Genomic DNA, 21,955 nt, shown 5'->3' on the forward strand with positions numbered 1-21,955 from the left:
AATAACCGAATATATTGCTAAAGATGATTAAAGCAGTAGTCAAGATTGATAATAAGTTATATAAATATAACATGAAATAATAAAAGGATTGATAAACTAATAGGTCTATATCTTAATAAAATAGTTAATCAGATTACTAAGTCAATAATAGAAGATTAATATAACCTAGAAGCTTGGGATATGAAGATCTTTACAGATTAAAACCAATGAAACTGGATGCAGCACAGTATCAGACTCAATAGAATCAAGTATTTAAGGAAGAACTTGAACAGCGTAAATAAGACTGCTTATACTTTAACTGCGGTAAAGCAGGTCACTAATTAAAGAACTGTAGTCAGAAACAGTCTCAGAAGTAGTTAAGAGTTATGAACCAAGATCAAGACAGAGAAGTCTATGATATTACTGCTATTCAGTATAAAGTTTGGACAGACACTGTGATATAGATATTAGATAATAAGAAGTTATATACCATTCAGTATAGTTAGTTATTAGAGAATAGAATATATTATGATTAGTTAAAATAACAGGTTACTACAGATAAGCCAACAGTACTACTTAATTAACAAGAGAATTAATAATTATCTGTATTATTAGCTTGGACTATAAAAGTTAATGATAATAGTAATAAGCCAGTTTTAAGGAACAACTATCCTAGTATAATTTAGAATAAATTTAATCTGTTGAATAAAGAGTACAGTACTCAGCTTGAAGATCTTGAACCCAGTAAGAAAAGACTTAACAAGATATCTGATACCCTAGAAAAATCTCTATCAGAAATTAGTGAATCCTGTCTAATATGCTGAGACGAGGATAAAGAGAACTAGAAAAATAATCAAGAAAATATTACTTACTAGATAGACTGTATCTTGAAAAAGATCTTGAAGAATCTAGCATGATTCTGTCTAGAGCTTAAGATAATTATACAGCATTATCCACATTAGAATTTAGAATATTAGGAATCATAAAATAAGACTTAGAAATAATATTTATAGAGATATCCCTATTATCTAGAAGTTTGTTTAATATATGAATGAGATAATATAGATTATTGTTATTAATTATTAAAGATTAGCTAGAAGATACACGTTGCAGGAATGGAATCTTGATATGATAAATCATATCTATATATTTATCTTAAAGAAAGTAAGGATTATTGAAAATATAATAAACTTTTTTAGCTTGTATGCTACATGAATATATGCTTAATATATCATGATTAGAAGTATATTATTAATTACTAATCTAAGATACTGGAAGTAATTAAGACTAAGACAAGTTATTATCTATATTTAATCTTTGATTATGCATGTAAAGAGTATCAGAGACATTCTTACTATAGATTAATATATTGGCTAGCATGTTTTGATAATCAGTATATAATATATTACGCGGTAAAGATAAAAGGCTCGAGATTTTTAAGAAGATACTCAAGGCAGTTAGAACCTAACTAGCTAGAATAGTAGTTAGTAATCACTAAGTCAGGGCTATATCTGAAGATTCAAGTAGTCATACTAGATTAACTAGCTTAAGTATTGGTAGATTCTAGAATAATTAGGAACTTCATGAATCCGCGATTTATATAACAGCTTGGGATACTTAGATAATAGAAAGCAGAATCTGAACTAATTACAGGACTGAATAAAGAAAATTTGAAAACTCTTGTATTAATAGTTAAGTTAGAAACTGTATTTATAACTGTAAAGAGTCATTATAAATATATTAACTTTGATATAACATCTTTAGGATAGTATAATATTATATTAAGGATTTTATGATTTAGAAATCATAATCTACAAATAGATTAAAAGACTGAGAGTCTCTAATTTATAAATTATGATTGCTCAAGATAACACTAGCAAGGATTAGGTTTAGGATCTGGATCCGTACGGCCCGTTACTCAGTAAGAAGCTGAAGCAAGGATTAAGTAACTTATAAGAAGGTTGAGAACACCACAAAAGCTTAACATACCAGGTATCAGAGATAACTTAAAGAAAAATAATATCTTAAGTATAATTATATAAGTAATAACAGTAATTAAGCCATCACAGAAAGATTGGCTCATAGAATTATCAGGATAGATACTAATAATAATAAAAGAGTATTAAAAGTACAGTATTAACAGTTCTGATATAGAGATTAAGATGACTGTTCAGGAACTAGAAGATTCATAGAAACTTTTAGCTGTAATTAAGAATAATATATAAATTCTGCCATAATATAAGAGATTTAAGGACTTATTTAAGTAGTCAGAGTAATCTGAATTATCTTAGCACGGAAAGTATAACCATACTATTTCTATAAAAAAAAGAAATTTACTAGTATATAGAAAGATTTATTTAATATCTAAGAAAAAATCGCAGGCATTATAAGAATATATTAATAATTAACTAGTAAAAGATAATATCAAATCTTCAAAATCACCAGCAGGATATAAAGTCCTATTTATACTAAAAAAGAATAATAATTTATGATTATATATGAATTATCAGCCACTAAATATTATTATAATCAAGAATTGACACCCGTTATCTTTGATTTTAAAAATCCAAGATAAGATATAAGAAACAAAGTAGTTTATTAAGCTTGATATTACAGATATATATTATTATATACACATTACAGAAGGTGAAGAATAGAAAACCACATTTAAAATAAAGTACAGAAACTTTAAATATTTAATTATATTATTTAGGCTTACTAATATACCAGCATTATTTTAGTAATATATTAATAAGGTTCTGAGAGAATATCTTGATAGATTTATAATTACTTATTTAAATAATATATTAATCTTCTTAAAAACTGAGAAAGAATATATCAGGCATGTAAGACTAGTTCTGTATAAATTATATCTATATTAATTATAATATAAGTTAAAAAAGTATAAATTGTATATACAGAAGACAGAGTTTCTAAGATATTAGATATCTATAAAGAGAATCTATACTAAGCAAGCTAAAGTACAAGCTATACGGGATTGGCCTTAATCCAAGAATCTGAAAGAATTATAACAGTTTATTAGATTAATTAACTACTATTAATAATTTGTGGATAGATATGCTATCTATATAATACCACTCTTTAAGCTTATAAAAAAGTTAAAGAAGTATTAGTAGAAAGAATCATAGCAGAGCATGTTTAAAGATATTAAATAGTGATTTATCATATTACCAGTACTTATATAACACAATCTAAAGAAAGAAATAACTATTAAAATTAATATATTAGACTATACTGTTAGTATATATATAATGCAATCTGGAGAAGACAGAAAGTTAAAACTAATTATATTTTACTTAAAAAAGTTGGTTCAAGCGGAACTCAACTACGACATTCATGATAAGAAATTACTAACTATAGTAATAATATTTAAGCAGTGAAGAGTCTATCTTAAAGAAGTAAAATAGACTGTTATTATAAAGATAGACTATAAGAACTTAATCTACTTTATAATAATTAAAGAATTGACCAGAAGACAGACAAGATAGGCTAAGATTCTGTCATAATATAACTTCAGGATTATACATTATAAAGAAGCAGAAAATAGATATATAAATATGCTGAGCCGTAGACCAGACTATAAATTAAGCAAGAAAGCTATCAAACCAGTCATCTTAAGACAGAACGCTAACAGATCGATCAGTTATAACAAGACTAACCTAGCAGCAATATTAAAAATAGGCAGTAACTTAATTAAATAATTAACTAAAGCTACTAAAAATAATAAGATACTCTAGAAAATAAGTAAGGACTTACTAAACAAGATTATTATTAATAAAGATAGATTAGCGCACTTTCACGGATTAATCTTTATATTAATTATAATAAGAATAGAGATTGTGGCTAGACATTATAATAGATTACTCAAGAATTATCTAAAAGTTAAAAAAATTATAGAACTAATTACAAGAAATTATTATATTCCAAACCTCAGATAAAAAGTACGTGATTATATTAAACAATACGAGACTTATATTAAGAATAAGTCTATAAGATACTAACCCTATAAATAAATATAAGTACAGAAGGCGCCATAATAATCATAAAAATAGATAATAATTAACTTTATTAATCTACTACTAAAATCAGAAGAATTTAATATTATTATAGTCATTACTGATCGTCTCATCAAATATATCCATCTTATACTAAATAAGATAATAATAACAGTAATACAGATAGTAGAACTATTTTTAAAAAATATTATTATATATCATGGAATACTAAAGTATATTATATTAGATTAAGATAAGTTATTTATCTTAAAGTTCTAGAGATTACTTACAGATCTTATAGAAATTAAAGAATAAATAATAACAGCTTATTACCTGTAAATGAATAAGCAAATAGAAAGGATTAATTAAATAATTAAACAATATTTAAAATACTATATAAACTATTAACAGAATAATTAAATAAATCTGTTACTAATAATACAGTTCTTATATAATAATACCAGTCACTCGACTATTAGAGTCTTATTATTCTATACTAATTACAGTTACCACCCCAGGTTTCTGAAAACACTACTAGAGAAGTAATTAGTTACTAATATAGTTAAGAATATTATTATATTTACAGAAAACATGTATACACAATTATTCCAAGATATTAAGTTCATGAACTTACACAGTAAGATATACTATAATTATAAATATAGGAAGAAACCTGACTTAAAAAAAGAGGAAAAAGTGTTCCTACTCTGCAAGAATATTAAGATAAAATAATCAAGTCAGAAGCTTGACTATCACAAGCTAGGACTATTTATTATCAAAAACAAGAAGAGACCAGTCAACTACAAGTTAAGATTATTAAAATCAATAAGTAAAATTCACCCAGTATTTTATATCTCATTATTAAAACCCGCGCTAAAGAATATTAAAATTATAGAAAACATGGAGATTGACAACAATGCAAAAAAAGAATATAAAGTTAAAAAGATTCTAGATCATAAAAAGATTAGCAGCAAATCATAATATCTGATAAAATAAGAATAATATAATATCTCAGAAAATACGTAGAAACTTATCAAGAATTTAACAGGCTGTTACTAGCTTGTGAAACAGTACTACTAGCAGGCAAGTCAAAATTTGCCTAGAAAGAAGAAGAGCCAACAAGTTAGGATAAACTAAGATCAAGCTCAGACACAGCAACTAGTTCAACACCATCACCCGCAACGGCACTAGCCTCAGCCTCGGATATCACAGTTTTTTGATCACGCAGTTTCACTTACACCTTATATTTCTTTTATTCTTGCTTCTCAAACTCTTCCAGCTCCTTGATTTTCTTTATATCACAAGCTATGAAATCGCTAGCTTATCTTTATAATAACCGTTTTTGTTTCCGCAATCAAAGAAGCTTCGCCAGAATGATTTCCTTCTCTTCTTTAATAGAATTTTAAGCCTTGACTAAACACTTCTACTCAGTGTCAGAGAAGAAAGAATCAGATATTTTATAATAAACACTGTTCATTTTAACATACTTACTATAATAATCAGAATTTTCAGATTTGATACAGACTTTATAAAGACAAATACAGCACTTGCAAGGGAAGACTGTAAGAAAACCTTCATCCTTAATCCATCAGTAAAGGCTCTTCTTACAAACAGAAGAACTAGACAACATGGTTAACAATCCGAACAAAGTTTTGAAAAACAACACCAGACACTCACCTCAAGAGAGAGGCATTGCAGATTTATATTCCTTAAGAACAAGAAACCTTGAAAGAGGAGGAGTGGTGTTACAGACCCCTACTAGCTGAGCAGACTAGTGAGGCGGACTCATTAGACAGAAGGCCACATCCGGAAAAGCAAGGACTCTTATCAAGTAAAATCCTGATCTGAGCGATCTATAACCGGGACAGTTACACAACATATAATCACGACGGATATGTCACTGACATACTAGAACATGACAGCACTATGACAGAATATAGCAGTACTATAATATAATATATTAATGATATAACATATCATGGCGATGCCATAATGAAGGATAGGATATAAAAACACTCTTTCATATATTTAGCTAGTTCTGTTCTTCGTGCTTAATAACACTGTCTTTAAGTAACCATATATTTTGATAAAGCTTAATAATAATACTTATCTGTACTTACTTACAGATAGCTGCGCGGCACTATCTGGCCTTACTTCTCTTCTCTTGTTCAGGACCAGTCATCTCTAGATAGTCATCGATCTGACTTACCTTGATTCAGTTCAAAGGTACATATAGGAACGGGAGCTAAGCTAACAGGAACAGGGAGAAGCGATCCTAGGGTTTGACATCTTGATAGTGATTTCCTTTTCCGGATCGTGCTGTACAAGTACTAGTAATATAATAAGTCATTGTTTAATATTCTTAAACGTGTGCTGCTGTGGTTCTTCCTACTTATACTCTTATAACTTCTTTATAAGTTTAAAGAGTGGTGTTATGTAGCTAGTATATCCATCCATGAATTATTAATAGTAATTAACTAATCCAATAAACTGCTGTAGTTCTTTCAAGTTCTTGGATTAAGGCCAGTCCTGTATGGCTTATACTTTAGCTTACTCAGTATAGACTCTCTCTGTGAATATCCAGTATCTCAGGAATTCTGTCTTCTTTATATAGAATTCATACTTCTTCAGCTTGTATTGTAACTGATGTAGGCGTAGTTTATATAGAACAAGTCTCATATATCTAACATATTCTTCTTCTGTCTTTGAGAAGATTAAAATATTATCTAAATAAGTGATCATGAATTTATCAAGATATTCTCCCAGTATCTTGTTAATGTATTGCTGAAATAATGCCGGTGCATTGGTAAGCCCAAATAACATAACCAAGTACTCAAAGTGTCCATACTTTGTTCTGAACACGGTTTTCCATTCTTCACCTTCCGCAATGCATATACAATAATATGCATCCGAGATATCGAATTCATGAACCTACGAAGTAAGATCTACTACGATCATCAACACGGGGAGAAACCTGACCTAAAAAGGAGAGAGAATGTGTTTCTACTCCGCAGAAACATCAAAACAAAACGACCAAGCCAGAAGCTCAACCATCACAAACTAAGACCATTTATCATCGAAGAGAAGAAAGGCCCAGTCAATTATAAGTTAAGGCTACTGAAATCAATGAGCAAAATTCATCCAGTGTTTCATATCTTATTATTGGAACCTGCACCAAAGAACGCTAGAATCACAAAAAATATGGAGATCAATGACAACATTAAACAAGAATATAAAGTTAAAAGGATCCTGGACTATAAGAAGATTAGTAGTAAATCATACTACTTAATAAAGTAAAAAGGATATAATATCTCAGAAAGCATATAGAAATCTATCAAGAATTTGACAGACTGTTACCAGCTTATAGAGCAGTATTATTAATAAATAGGTTAAAGTTTGTTCAGAAGGAAGGGGAACTAACTAACTGAGTTAGATTAGGGTTGTCTAACACAGTAACAAGTTGAGCAGCATTGTATTTATTAACTAGACACTCTAGCTCTCGGAGATCCTCAGCGCTTAGAGAATCATTCTTATCTAAATACTCTAATATCTCAGAGTCATAATCTAACATCCGACTATTATAATCTTTTAGAAATTACTGATGCTTTTACAAGTAAAGAACCTTTATCATTACTTAATTCATCTTTTTAAAGTACTGTATGAATTACTTTTAAGCTGCTTTAAGATCAGTTATAACTTTCTCTTTTTTATACTTTAATTTATCTTATTCAAAATCATTATTAAATTATTTTTCATACTTGCAACCGCGCAAAGCATAAGCTAAACATTTCTTACTTTATATAATTAAACTTATAATATAAAGCTTGCTTTAAGTAAAATAAAAGTCACACAGAATATTAACAGGACGGTCGGAACTTTTAATCTTATTAACTAAATGTTTATTATCAGTGTATTTATTGCGTTTCGGCATGATGACCTATCTTGAGAGAAAAAGAAACTAAAGAACCTAGAGACACCCATGAAGGGAATGCGTATCTTTATATTTCTTAAGAATAAGAAATCTTGAAGAAGGGAAAGTGGTATTATAGACCCCTGCTAGTTAAAGCTACTAGTAAAGCAGACTTGTCAGGCAGAAGGCAATGTCTAGACAATCAGTAACTCTTATCAGATAGAATCTTGGCTTAAGTAATCAACACCTGAAACAGCTATATATTATATAATCACGGGTATATGGAATAGTATATATATAGATATATAGTATATAATATACAGTATATAGAAAGATATATAACTTAATATATAAAGAATAAAATATATAAGAATATTTTTTTATATATTTAGCTAGTTCTATTCTTCATGCTCAATCTTACTATCTTTAAGTAACTATATATTTAGAATGCTTAATGATAATACTTATCTATACTCACTTACAGATAGCTACATGGCACTATTCAGCCTTACTTCTCTTCTCTTGTCCAAGACCAGTTATTCCTAGATAATCATCAGCCTGATACTTCCTCGATTCAGTTCGACGGTACGTACACCAGTGAAGCTAAGCTAACAGGGACAGGGAGAAGCGATCCTAGGGTTTGATAAATAGGTGTAGTATCACGTTGAGAAAGGAGAATATTAGCCATTTCTCGTACATGAGATGGCCGAGGAGGTGCTCCATGTTGATCTAGTGATAAGATCCATCTGACTAGCGAATATTCTTTATTTTGAGTCATTTTATGACCATTTGCGCGTGTCTCTGCTCGAAAAGTATGGCCATTTAATCGTTGTTGGAGGGTTGTACGTGGAACATTATAAAGACGTGCTGCTTCGCGAATATTACAGATTTCCTTATTTTTTAAAGCAGTAACTGCTAGTAGAATCCTACCCTCCTGCTCAATTGAATTTCTTGAATTTTGACGCGATTTTGGAGGCATGGTTGGTGGTTGGGTTGAGCGAGGTTTCCAACCGCGGCCAAAAACGCGTGAGGTGGCCCGCTCGCTTACCGATTACGTTATATAATATCAGATTAATAATATAAAAATTATATAATATTAATATTAGATAATTAAACAGTAATTATAAAATATATAATAAGAAATAAAAAATATAATTAAAAAGAAAATTATATTTAATAATATAAGATAATTAATATATATATTAAGACTACAAGAATAAAGTATCTGAAGAAAAAAACGGAAGAAGAATTATATAAATAATAAAAAATAAGAATTTTTATACTTATAATAAAATAAAGCTATATTAAGTAAAAATAGTTTTCTTATTTAGTTTCTTTATTTATTTATTATTTATAATATTACTATAAGTAAGTTAGAAAAATAAAGTTTATACTATTATATATTATTTTATTAAAGTATTATCTTTTTTAAAATAATAAGAACAAGGCTATACGGATAGAATAGTTTAATATAACTAGTAATAAATATAATAAAAATATCTAGTATTAATATACAGTTATACTATTTTTAAGATAATTAATTAATCTAGCCATACTTACAAGCTTCTTATTATATTATAGATCTAATTATTCAAAACATAAAGACTTAGTAATAAAGGTATTTAATAAATTAAATAAGTCTTTTCCTGAAATTATATTTCAAGTATAAGATACTATTTTTAGTTCTGGACTTTTCTTATAAAAAGAGTAATTAAAATTATTAAAAATATATAGAGTGATATAAAACAGTATAAGATTAATCTTAAAAATTAGATTAAGTCTTATATTACAAGTCTATATAATACAAACAATGCGTATATATAAATATAAAACTAATTATTAGCTTTTCAGAGTTCCCGGTGACTAGTATAATAAATATTTTATTAAATTATCTGACTGTACAGGTTACTTAGTCAAGTGGCTTGTCTTCCTGCAAGTCCCATAATCCTGGCATGCTCGGAGGACACGCGGTCTGTCGCAGGATTACCTGAGGCATCTAACAATATTAATTAACACATATACTATTTAGATCTGTTTAAGTTATAAGATATCTATAATATCTTATTTATTACTTAACCTAAATCTTTTCCCTGTATCAGTAATGCTTTTTATATAGATAATTATTTTATTAATTCTCTCAATAATAATAATAACTTTACTAATCCTAATTCTGCTAATGTTAATTTATTTAAATGTAATCTTATTAAACCAGGCCCTATAAACACAGATTACTAGAAAATTCATTTTCTTAATAGACATTATATATATTATAATCGTGGCCCTTTCTTTATATAATATCTTATTTATTATCTTAATTATAAAGGAAATCATAACTTTTAAATCTATAAAAATAATATAGATATTCCAGACCTTATTTATTGATATCCAAAAGATATTTTTAATCCTAATATTTAATTTTAATAATTAATATCTTTACTTTTTATTTTATATAATAAGAATATTGCCTTTCTTTTATTTACAGAATATATAACTGTTTTATTAATTTTTTACTTTATTTATATATGTAGCAGAGGTTCCGGTTCTCTATAATAATCTGTTTATTATTTAATATTATAATCCTGTCTTTCTGCTAGAGATCTTCCCCGTGCTTTCTATATCTATATATCAGTTCTCCAGTATATAGCTATGTTGACGAGCCCCCTCACTTCTAGACAGATTATTATACTACTCATTACCCTTGATTCACGTTGCCGTCACATATATATTACTTAAATAATGTATTATCTTTTTAAAATAGTAAAAACAAGACTATACAGACTAAATATTTTAATATAATTAGTAATTACTTTAATAAAAATATTTAAGTAATAATTTATAATCACATCCAATAAGACGTTTCTAATTAAATAATATTAAAATTATATAAATTATATAAATATTACTATAATCTATATTTTACTGTCTCAGGACAAGATATTTATATAAAGAAAAAAATATTAAATATCTTAAATAATCTTGTAATAGACAGTATACTTTTTTAATATATTAAGATTATAAAATACATAAAGAAATATATTACTTAATTAAGCTATCTATATAATTAAATAACTTAATAAAATATTTACTATACTGACTTTATAAAATTAATAATCAGTTTTATATTTATATATACATATTATTTGCATCATATAGACTCACAATATAAGACTTAATCTGATTCCTAAGGCTAACTTCACATTGTTCCACATCTCCCTATGTATCTATAACAACCAGGCCATCTCCAATATTGTCATTGTTTACACTTATTTTTCATTCCCCCTTTATTTTCATATCTAGAAATCAGTTTCTGAAGAGGAATAATAATATCTGTTATTTCATCTAATTTATTAATTCAATAAAAACTAAACCTCCAATTTAGTGGGGTTCAGCTTATGTTAAGCATATATCACGGGTAGCTCAGCATGGCCCGAACTCGAAGCAGGTGATCAGATAAGTAACAGAATTCAAGAGCACATGATCCTAACATCAGTTATCTCCTGTATCCACTAGTGGGGCGCTGATGTCTAGTGTGTTATCATGACACTACAAATAACTCGTGATTCTACTTATCAAGATAAGTAAGCGTGTGGCATGCTTGTAATCCTACTAGTTGTAGTGCTGTCACATGATGCTGGCATGTACATGCTGGCCGCGACAGCGGACAGCGGATTGACACATGACAGGCGGGGAAGAGCCAGCTAGAATGCATTCCTAGAAGCTGTGACACGCCACCGATGTATTCTGGCCTCCTGAGTCCACTTTATGTTGGTGCCGATATATGAGGTATAGGAATGCCGCAACCCCTACAGTCAAGTGCTACTAATATATTCCGTGACCTTGGAATGAGGCACTGGATCTGGAAGAAATTATACCAAAGGGGGCTCCGTGGCTGTTCATCATTGCCAAAGACAAAGAGATGTCTCATCGGAGTACTACATCAGATAAAAGGGTTAGGAGGTTTCTGCCTGAACCTATCGAAACATCATCACGCAGTTCCCGAGTTCACCAGGTGAAGTTGTCATCTCGAGAACTCAATCCACTCAAGCAGAGGTGTCTTCGGGCCCCTAAGACAAAATCAAACTTGTCTCAACAAAGTAATGACTTCGAAGCTGTGAGGCGGAACCAGCCTGTGAGCGATGGCTTTGAAACGAATGACGTACAGTCCGAAAACGGGACCACCCAAACATCTTTCCAACGGTCGAGGGATAGGCATCTGCAGGCCAGACTAGGAGAATCTCACCTTCAGGAACAGAGGAGCTCCGTGCTTTCACATCCGAGAAAATTTCAACCACAACTCGTGGAAACAGAGAAACGTTCGTTTCGTCGACAGCAGACGCAGCATACTTTATCCTTTGAAGAAAGTATACCGGGAGTACCCCGGGTCTCAAACAATATCAATATCGTTAGGGACCCGCCTGCAGACGATGCATCTGACGTCTCTAGAGAATCGCCATTCTCATACATGAGTCTGCAACAACGCCAGGAAACCAGGAGGCATTCCTTTCGAGTTCCCGACCTCCCTGCAATCCCCTCTAGCTGCAGCGAGGCTTCTGATGCCTCCGGATGCTCGGTAGCACACGGATCGCACCCTACCCTCCTTCTCCAACGTGCTCCGAAATCGGAAAACAACCCGCAATCCCACCACGGAAACGAATACTCGGAATATGTGCTAGCTCTAGCGACCCGCTCTGCAGAAAAACAACTTGAAGAACAGGCACTTGCGGCCTTCCCAAATGAACAAGTCTATCAGCCAGTGGATCATTTTGCCATTGACAAAGAAGATGAGGACAGTGTGAACGAGGACGAGCTACAAGTCCGCACAAGATTGTTCCCATCAGGCAAACACCGGCGGGCATCATCTGCAGATCTGCCATGGGAACTCGAGTACTTGCGCAGACATAAGGAGGAAGCCGAGATGTGTGATCGTGCAATGGCCGGAACAAAAAGGTTACATTTTCCATCTATTGATCGTCGTTCTTTCGATGGAGCCACCCAGTCTTGTGGAAACTGGACTACCGGTTTTGGGTTACCACAAACAAAACAAGGTCCCAGCCCACCGATGCTTGGAGATGATCTTGTCTTTCCACAAAGTTTCTCTCCAGAGACCACAATATGTGAGAGCAATAGTACTGAACATAAATACCCACAGGACAAGTCGTATCACCCCCCCGGGCTTTGGTACGCGAATTCTCATCTCTTCGATAATTGTGATGGTGGTGGACTTTGGATGGGGACGTGCAGATCCAGCAAATTTCCTGATTCTGAAGACTCGCGGTCGGTGTGCATGCGTGTGAGTGGAGATGCCGGGGAGCCTACTCCTAAATGCTCAACCGGGACGCTCACAGAACACGAAAAGCCGCCGCCCGTTTACTCCAGGGAAGTCCAAGCCTCCATGCACACGAATCAGCATATCAGCAAAGACGAGGACCTGGATCGTGAACTCAATGATAGCGTTGTTACTCAGATATACAATTATCTGTCCCTGGGCTATCCATGTGTTGCTCGCTATTATGATTATGAACTCAGTATTGTTTCCGGTATCCCTGTCGCTGATCTTAGGCGCGATGATCTAAAGACAGATGCCAAAGGTTATGTCAGCATAATGAGCGGGAATTCAATGGACAAAAGGGTAGCAAAAGGGGGTTGCATGCGTTGGATTGCCTTGCGTTTATACATACAAGAGTGGGCTAGGAAGCGGCCCAGGATGACTGAAGGTGATGGCGATCATGGAACATGGGGGGTCTGTGAACGAAAGGGCAGTTGGGCGATTTGACATGTCCCATAAATATGCAGTCCCGGGGAAAGACGCTTAGTATATACCATTGCATAATCACCGCAGTTTAAATTTGCAGCACAAGAGATTGTTCTGGATGTAGCTGTTTGGTCGAAAGGGGCTCAACAATGTGTATATTCGGTCTCATAATTGAACAATCCTAAAGTTGATTATTTTTGCTGGTCAAAAGCGGTAGACCCACATCCAGACGTGTTGAATATACCGGCGAGACCGCTCAAATACCTATGCTATACCGTGAAACTACTGGTAGCCTCGCTATCACCAGAACCTTCCTCCTTGTCATCCTCAGCTAGTCCTTCAATTGGCATGTTATGTCGGTGAGCCCTTTCATGCACAATACCTGGGAAGATTTTTTGTTCTGGCACACAGTCCGCACTATGCGCAGTTATGCCAGCAGTACTTGTACTGCCAAAGGACGTGGCAAATTCCCCAGGCGTAGTCACGGCATTCGCTTCAAGATCTTGCAATGTGGGCCCTTCAATGCACGCGCCCTTCATGGTATTTTGACTCCCAGGTTGAGTGGCCAAGTTGCAAACTTCAACCTTGGCTTTTTGCTCAGATTTCGACAATTCTTCGGCGCATATCAACGGGCCTATGGTAAGATGAGAAGGAATGCACTCGATACTCATGTGCATATCAGCATACCTGAATTGGAATCACTTCTCACGCCGGCATTTGGTTGCACCGAAGGTAAAGGCCCCGGGTGATTGACTGCAGCGAGACCTTTCAATCGAATTGTTGCATCATCTCCAGTATGCGCATAACGGTCAATTCTGAACATCACACAGTCAATACAAATATTTCTCTCCCTATCGAGTAGCCAAACTTCGTAATATCACATGCTAGGGGAACCATAGAAACCTACAGGGTCAATTCTCCAATCAATGTTTCATGCCTAAACTGTTCACGAATGTCAGGGACGTTGCTTTTGGCAACATTGTTTCCTGGAACTCCCCGTAGGCAGCAGTCGTTACCTAGCCATCTCCTCTTCAAAGATAGCTCAAAGCCACTTTGTTCGACTGAATGCTTAGCAAGCTCACACATATCTACTGCACTAAACTTGTAGATCTGTGCAGCAACTGAGTATTCCTCAATTAAGGGTTCTTTGGTGAAAGCAAACTGCAAGGGGTCATCAGTAGATAAAGAAACATTAAGACCTCTCTTGAAGAAATTAGCACATGGATTTTTGTCATATGTTAGAAACAGGGCATTGTTGCTGAGAGGCGACATAGCGATGCCTATTTGGTCAAGATAGTAAAGATATTGCAGTAGAGGAACCTTTCTCAGGAGAATTCCATGACTGATGCTGTGGCAGCATAGGTAACCCACTGCAAGATGATCGGGATCTCCAGCCTCGCCACAGTGTGGCCTCAAGACAAAAGTATTGAAGCCACGCCGCTTGCGCCAAGTATTGAGAGATGCAATATTGGCGAACATGAAATAGATCCAATAGCTGTAAGGTGGATTTTGCTTCGTGTTCCACTCCCTGGGAATTGGATACTTCCTGTACAGTCGCCGCTCCGCTTTGCTCTCGTCGTCGACACTGTCAAACCCAACCACACGCTGCAGGAAGATGTGGAGCTTGGGGTGGCTATCGGGATTCCTTGTCACTTCGAATAATGGTTGAAAGACGTTGGTGATGACCTGCTCGAAATTCTCCATCATGCCGCTCGACTTATAAACGTCATACAGTCGAGGTACCTGGATCAGCCAGCGGACATTGGGAGAAAAGAGTTTGTTGTCAACGACCCAGGCTGCAAGTTTGTCCCATTCTTGGATTGACCTTCCGTAAATGGAAATACGCCATTCTACCATTTGGTATTTGCTGGATTCCAGATCGGAAATTACCTCCTTTGTGATCTCGGCTAGATAGCGTCCTTTGATGAAGTTGTCCGTCTTCAGAAATATCTCGCGCAGTCGAGATTCACCCACAGGGTTATACTTGAGATTAAACTTGTCGAATCGGTGAAAAGAATCGGTATGAGCCTGCAACATAGTGAGCTGCAGATCGCTTTGGGTAATTAGTTTCAGACATACATGCATGTCAAGTGTATCAATACTCAAGTCATAAGCGGTTAAACTGATGCTCTCAAAAACTTCTTTCAGCGTCAGATGTTTGCCGTCGCGGAACAATACTACTTCATCTGGAGATTTTTTCATCTTGCTCTTGATGAAACGGAGAAGGTGCTTTTGATTCATACACGCAGAGTGATGAACATGCGTATCCACTTTTCGAACATTGTAAAAATCCCTATGAGGGACTTTCTTGCAGTCTGCAATCTCCTGGTATTCATTTAAGAGCGCATAGAGCTGGAACTTTCCTTCCAAATAGGACAGTCGCTTGAACGCGAAGCTTTTCGCGGGCCCGTCTGTTGATACGTCCGTGACTGCATCAAGGTCCATATAGAAGTCCCGCAAGGAAGGAATATTGACGACAGGCCGCCGGGAATCAGCCGCTGCATCGCTCTCATAAACTTGGTACACACTATTCTCATCAAGCCTATATACCCAGGAGGACTCTTGAGGCAGTGGCAAACATTGGGCCATGTCAAAATCCTCCCCAATATCCTGGCCCATCTTTCGCTTTTTCTGGTCAACGCGGGAGCTATCGGCACTCTTCCCAATGTCTTTCTCATTGTCCCAAGCTGGTTCCGGCGGAGGGGGATAGACTTCCCATCCTGGATGGTCTTTGGGGTTATCCTCAGGTCCCTGTAATGATAGCTGCATATACTTTGACCGCCTATCGAGTAGCCCCCTTATTTTGCGACAGATAACATTTAACTCAGAGGTAACTGCGCTGCTATCGGCTGAGATGTTCATCAAGCCCTGCGCAGTTCCCAAAGAGTCGCTGACATTCCCCATGTTGTCCGGACACGGCAAGGTGCTTTCATCGTCTTGTCGGACTATAAGATGCGCACCATGTGGTTCGGGGGCTTGTTGGGAAGCAGGAAGGTCAAAGATACGATTTCCATTCGGGGAACTTAGATTTCGCTGAGTGGTCGGCAAAGCGCCAAGTCCAATCGCTGGAGGTGACCCTGCCATGTCTTTAGGATCGGTGTCGCCTACTGAACTTGATATAGCTGATATTTCGTTGGGACATTCGCCATCAACGTTCCGAGATGCTATCTGGTGATGCTGGTAAAAGAGTTTCGCTTCGGCGTGGCTCATTGACTTTTCAAAGGCATAATCGTAAGTGGGAGTCTTCAGTTGTCTATCCCTTGGAAGAATATTCCCAGGCGCCTTTTCTGCTGAATCAAGGTCGCTGTTGTTCGTTTCGGTATGATCTATCCCGTCATCCCCAGGAACAAACAAAGGACTGGTGGCATTTTTGTTATATGTTTGTTGATCAACATAATTTTTTGATAAATCTTGAGGTGTGCTGGCATTGGCATCCAGCCTGGGTGCATGACTTGACCGTGAAGAAGTCATCCCTTGACGGTTGTCACAATCGTCGCACACAGCACAGTTGCTTCAGTACCGTTGTTGTGACACTGGTTAGGTTTAGGTTGCTGCTTCAAAATTAGTATGGACAACCTAGGCCTCACCGCAGAATGTATGAGTAAGTTTATGTAATTGTTTCCTCAATACGCAGAGCTGTCCACAGTCCAGAATGTGGTCTGTATATCATGAGGTCTCTCTCATTTTAGTTTCCTCGATTCAAAAGATTGAACTAATTACTGGGTTTGGTATATTTACATAATTAAAAATACTAGCATAGTGTCTCCAGTAGGTAAGTTTTGTGATTTCTTCCAAGCTGAATTAGGGTATAATTGTCACCACTTAGCCAAGAGGGCATATAGCGTGTAATAAATACACGGGTACAACTCGGTATTGAAACCCCCTCACCCTGGCATTGTACTACTCCGTACGTGGCACTCTGTACAGGGTATAGAAATACTAAAGGCTTTCCACAACCTATCACATTAGCTGATACATATAGTATGAGGTATATCCATTACTATCCACTATAGTAAGTAGTACATAATACTCTCAATCCAGCCTCTTCCTAGTAGGTAATAGTAAAAGGTATACACCAGAGAGCTCTTGAGACGTCTCTCTATCTCGCCTTTACACTATCCGAGTGGTCATATTCAGTACAATCGCAACAGTACTACCATCAGTTACATCTATCTTTTCAATCAAAGTCAGTAAAACAACCTGCTAATACTTATAGCAATATATTATCAATTTAGCAATTAAGTCTCGATAGGATTCGTTAGAAAAGCTGATATACTACTAATTATACCAATAGTGTCCTGTCCCCTAATTAATAGTGATACTAGTTATTCTCTATATACTAATATCCCTTTTAACAGCAACAATAGGCCGTCAAGGCATTATTTATATGGCTAGTATTTATTATTAATAGACTATTTTTGTACTTTCTAGGCTAGTACTAGTAGTATAATCGCGCCACCTCAGGGGTTGCTCTATGAATCCGCTCAGGTCAACGATCGGAAAGCCCTGTAATTTGAAATGTTTGTAGAACGTGTAAGTGGATTTTACCTTATTATTGGGTTCCGAACTCAATATGAAGATAATGTCACAACCATATATCTATATATACTGAGATTTTTCATTATCAGTTTTGGAAGTAATCTTGAAATTAATATAATAAAATGCTGGATTGCCTTACTAATAAGGCGTCATCGCAGTGTTTGTATGATTTATTGGGCATTTTCAATTTCCACTTATAGTGCTCTGTAGTTAGTAGATAATGATAGTATTATTGATATATTTGAATCTCTATTTCAAGCTTCAATATATTATTGAGGTGTTGAAACGTTCTGAAAGTATTTTATTTCTTGAGAATCACATACAGAAGAGAAGTGCACCGCCTCATGGTTGTTCCGAATTCCGGCACTCTGTACGGAGTAGGGTGTGACGTATCCCGCTAGTCTGAACACATCCCCTAGGCAGACACAACCACTCCTGATTCTACTGCAAACTATTCAACACTACTCACCTTATTCAAGAAAGGTATTGCTATTCAAACCAACTGTTTCATAGCAGCCATACTTGACCTGCTGTTTCTTTTACACATCACATCTAATAGGGAATATCCTATAGTACTCTACACCGTCATTGCAAGCTGCTTCCGTGGTTAACAAGCTGATAGAAATGGCGACTCTAAATTTATCAGCTAATGGACCGTCTATATCAAAGAGCTATCAAAATGTGATCAACTCGTCTTTTCCCAGTTCTGGCATGGGTTCCCCTACTTACGGGCAATGGGTGATCTTCTCTGTCTCCACGCCTCTCGTAAATGCATTCCAGAGAGATAGTGGCAACAAGGAAAGTGTCTTGAAGGTTCAGGATACCGGAGGTCTGTCGCTTCCTCACATGATACCACTAAATTATAACTAACCGCAAGTCTCCAGCCGGTGAATTGGTGGATCTTATCGATGAATTTTCCGAGGGGAAAATACAGTTCGCTTATGTCAAAGTTGTAGACCCCAATACGGGGCTCACGAAAAACGTTCTCATTGCCTGGTGTGGGGAGGGCGTCCCAGAGCGAACAAAAGGGTATTTTACCAGTCATCTGGCCGCTGTTTCCAAGTTCCTGCATGTTAGTTTGCACCTGAACACGTGTAAACAGCAGATGCCTAACTCGCAAGTCTGACAGGGATATCATGTACAAATAACAGCTCGTTCAGAGGGAGACTTAACCGCCGAGGGAATCATACAGAAAGTTGGCGATGCATCTGGCGCAAAGTACACTCCCGGCACAACTCAACAACCTTCTCTGACGCCCAAACCACCAGTATCCACGAAGCCGGTTTTTACACCTAGCCGAACGGCTGCCATTGATTTGAGTACAGGAGCAACTCGTCCAGAGCGGCGGATTAGGAAAGATGAGGGTGATAACGATGGCTGGGGCCCCGATGCACCACCAGTTACCAGGACCGAGCTTGAAAAGGTTAAGCCAGCTTATAATCCTACGAAGGTGAATATCCAGAAGCTCAAGTCGGAATCAAACGTTGCGGCAAACACTACTTTCGACAATGTCCCTGAGGATCGTGGTGATATTGTCAAAGGTGGCTATCAGCCTGTTGGGAAGGTAGATATTGCCGCAATAAGGAAACAGGCACGTGAAGCAGGCAACCTTCGTGATGAACGGCCCGAGCCTGTGAGAGGCGCATACGAGCCTGTTGGAAAAGTCGATATCGCTGCAATTCGTTCCAAAGCCCAGAACCCAAGTGCCTCTTCCGGGAGCAATGAGCGTGAGACTAACTACTCCCAAGAGCCAGTCAAGGATGTAACACCGCTTGGTAATCCAGAGCGCCTGACCAGCTTACCAAAGCCGAAAGTGTCGAATAAGTTCGGTGTCAATTCAACCTTTACAGGGACAAAGCCACCCCTGCCCAGTGTCCCCACTTCGAAGCCGAATGCAGCAGTAGCAAAATTTGGGAGTGCAAGCCGCACATTTGCCGACGAGGGTGGTAAGACACCTGCGCAGCTCTGGGCAGAACGGAAAGCAAGAGAACGGGGACTAGATAACATTTCTGTTTCGTCACATTCGTCCAACACCGATACAATCTCCCAAAGCCAGCATAGCGACAGAGGGGACTGGAAAAGTTCATACAACGGAAAAGCCTGGGCTCCGGTTCAAACTACACACACTGGCAAGTCATTCAGCAGTGACGTTCCGCAAACGTATCAGACATCGGAGCCTGTCTCAAATGATTCGTCTCAAACAGATACCCCGAACTCACCAAGTGTTCATGCCATTAGGGATCAGTTCTCCCAAGGTTCTTCGGACCCTCCTCCGGTACAAGAGGCTGTTCTGGATCGTGGTTATACTGTACCTCTACCTGGCCTCCAGGCTGGCTCTCAGGTGTCGGAAACCTCTCATGAATCTGTGGCTCATCAATCACTTCCCACACCGCCGCAACAACCTCGCTCCCCAACCCCACCGACGCCAGCCCGCGAGACTTCACCCATACGTATTGCTGTACCAGTTGGGAAAGGACTTACAGATGTCCATGATGAACAACGCTCCCCACCACAAGTTATACCTGTTCAGAGCCTCCAACACACAGTACCAAAAGATGAAGACCTTGAAGATGATAAACACGACCTTGGACGTGCAACAGCCGAAGCTACTGTTAGCGACGAACTCCAAGAAAAGGGAATTCAAGCCCTTGTGCAGTATGACTACGAGAAAGCGGAGGATAACGAGATAGAACTCAGGGAAGGCGAGTATGTGACTAACATCGAAATGGTCGATCAAGACTGGTGGCTGGGGTCCAATGTCCAGGGGCATAGAGGCCTTTTCCCCAGTAATTATGTCGAGATCATTGCAGACGAGCAACGAATTCAGGACGTGTCGGACGTCCAGGATGATAAGGTCGAGATGAATTCCCCAGTGCCTGTTATGAGGGTTACCGAGTCTCCCGACCAAGCCCCAGCCCCAGCACCGGCCCCAGCTCCAGTCAATGAGTCGACTGCGACGGCGTTGTACGACTACGAAGCTGCTGAAGACAATGAACTAAGCTTTCCGGAGGGCGCTGAGATAACAAATATTGTAAGTCATGGATAATTCAGCCTGTGCTCCTCGCTCCTCTTCCTTTCCTTTCCTAGCGTTGGATTTTTTTTTCTGTTTTGCTTTTGTTGTTTTCCTGTTTCCCCCTTCTTCTTTCCTTTCCTTTCCTATCCTTTTCTTCCTTTTTTTTTGAGCTACTATAACAGCTATAGCCCAAGTTATCACTGCTAACTATTGGGTCATTACCCATGCTGCCCAGGAATTCCCCGACGATGATTGGTGGCTTGGTGAATACCTTGGAAAGAAGGGACTTTTCCCCGCAAACTATGTACAACTTGCAAATTGACCAACGTGTGAAAGACGATGGCCTGTAGTTTGTACAAATGTACGGCGCGAGACAGCCCCGTACATTTATCAGCTGGGCAGGAAGACGTGTGAAGCAGAGGGGCAAGAGTTCGTGTATGGCCGTGGAAGGACGATGTTGCTCCCTTACATTTAGTGTTGTGGGCTTGTACTCCGCCTTCATGTTTTGTAATTGTACTAGGTATACTGGGTATGCGGCTGTTATCGATCATGGTGTACATTTTGAAGACTTGTATCAATCCAATGGTATGATCTGAAGCTGGCTACAACCTCAGGAAAATTGATGACGTCTTACACCTGTCATTGGCCAAGTAGTTGGTGGTATCACAGACTGACCTGACGGTAAGAAATCCCGGGTACAGGTTTGACAGTATACATCCCTAGTAGATAGTAGATAGTATAGTCTA

At 36.7% G+C, this 21,955-nt stretch overlaps 3 protein-coding genes across 3 annotated transcripts; 2 read left to right on the forward strand and 1 right to left on the reverse strand.

Moving 5' to 3' along the window:
• Positions 1-11,321: 11,321 nt before the first annotated feature.
• BO94DRAFT_570399 (uncharacterized protein) lies at positions 11,322-13,678 on the forward strand (the record flags this gene model as incomplete). The annotated part of the gene is made up of 2 exons (XM_025614807.1): positions 11,322-12,034; positions 12,068-13,678. The coding sequence occupies exons 1-2, from the start codon at positions 11,822-11,824 to the stop codon at positions 13,676-13,678; spliced, it is 1,824 nt and encodes a 607-aa protein (XP_025461401.1). The 5' UTR covers positions 11,322-11,821.
• Positions 13,679-13,926: 248 nt separating this feature from the next.
• Positions 13,927-17,128, reverse strand: BO94DRAFT_480184 (AMP deaminase; the record flags this gene model as incomplete). The annotated part of the gene is made up of 4 exons (XM_025608781.1): positions 13,927-14,291; positions 14,345-14,502; positions 14,565-15,685; positions 15,737-17,128. The coding sequence occupies 4 exons, from the start codon at positions 17,126-17,128 to the stop codon at positions 13,927-13,929; spliced, it is 3,036 nt and encodes a 1,011-aa protein (XP_025461402.1).
• A 1,490-nt stretch (positions 17,129-18,618) lies between these two features.
• On the forward strand, positions 18,619-21,843 carry BO94DRAFT_540859 (putative actin binding protein). Its single transcript, XM_025613005.1, has 4 exons — positions 18,619-19,025; positions 19,081-19,268; positions 19,326-21,227; positions 21,445-21,843. The coding sequence occupies exons 1-4, from the start codon at positions 18,821-18,823 to the stop codon at positions 21,529-21,531; spliced, it is 2,382 nt and encodes a 793-aa protein (XP_025461403.1). The 5' UTR covers positions 18,619-18,820; the 3' UTR covers positions 21,532-21,843.
• The last annotated feature ends 112 nt before the right edge of the window (positions 21,844-21,955 follow it).

This window comes from Aspergillus sclerotioniger (assembly GCF_003184525.1).
Source record: "Aspergillus sclerotioniger CBS 115572 chromosome Unknown BO94scaffold_59, whole genome shotgun sequence".
NCBI classification, from domain to species: Eukaryota; Fungi; Ascomycota; class Eurotiomycetes; order Eurotiales; family Aspergillaceae; genus Aspergillus; species Aspergillus sclerotioniger.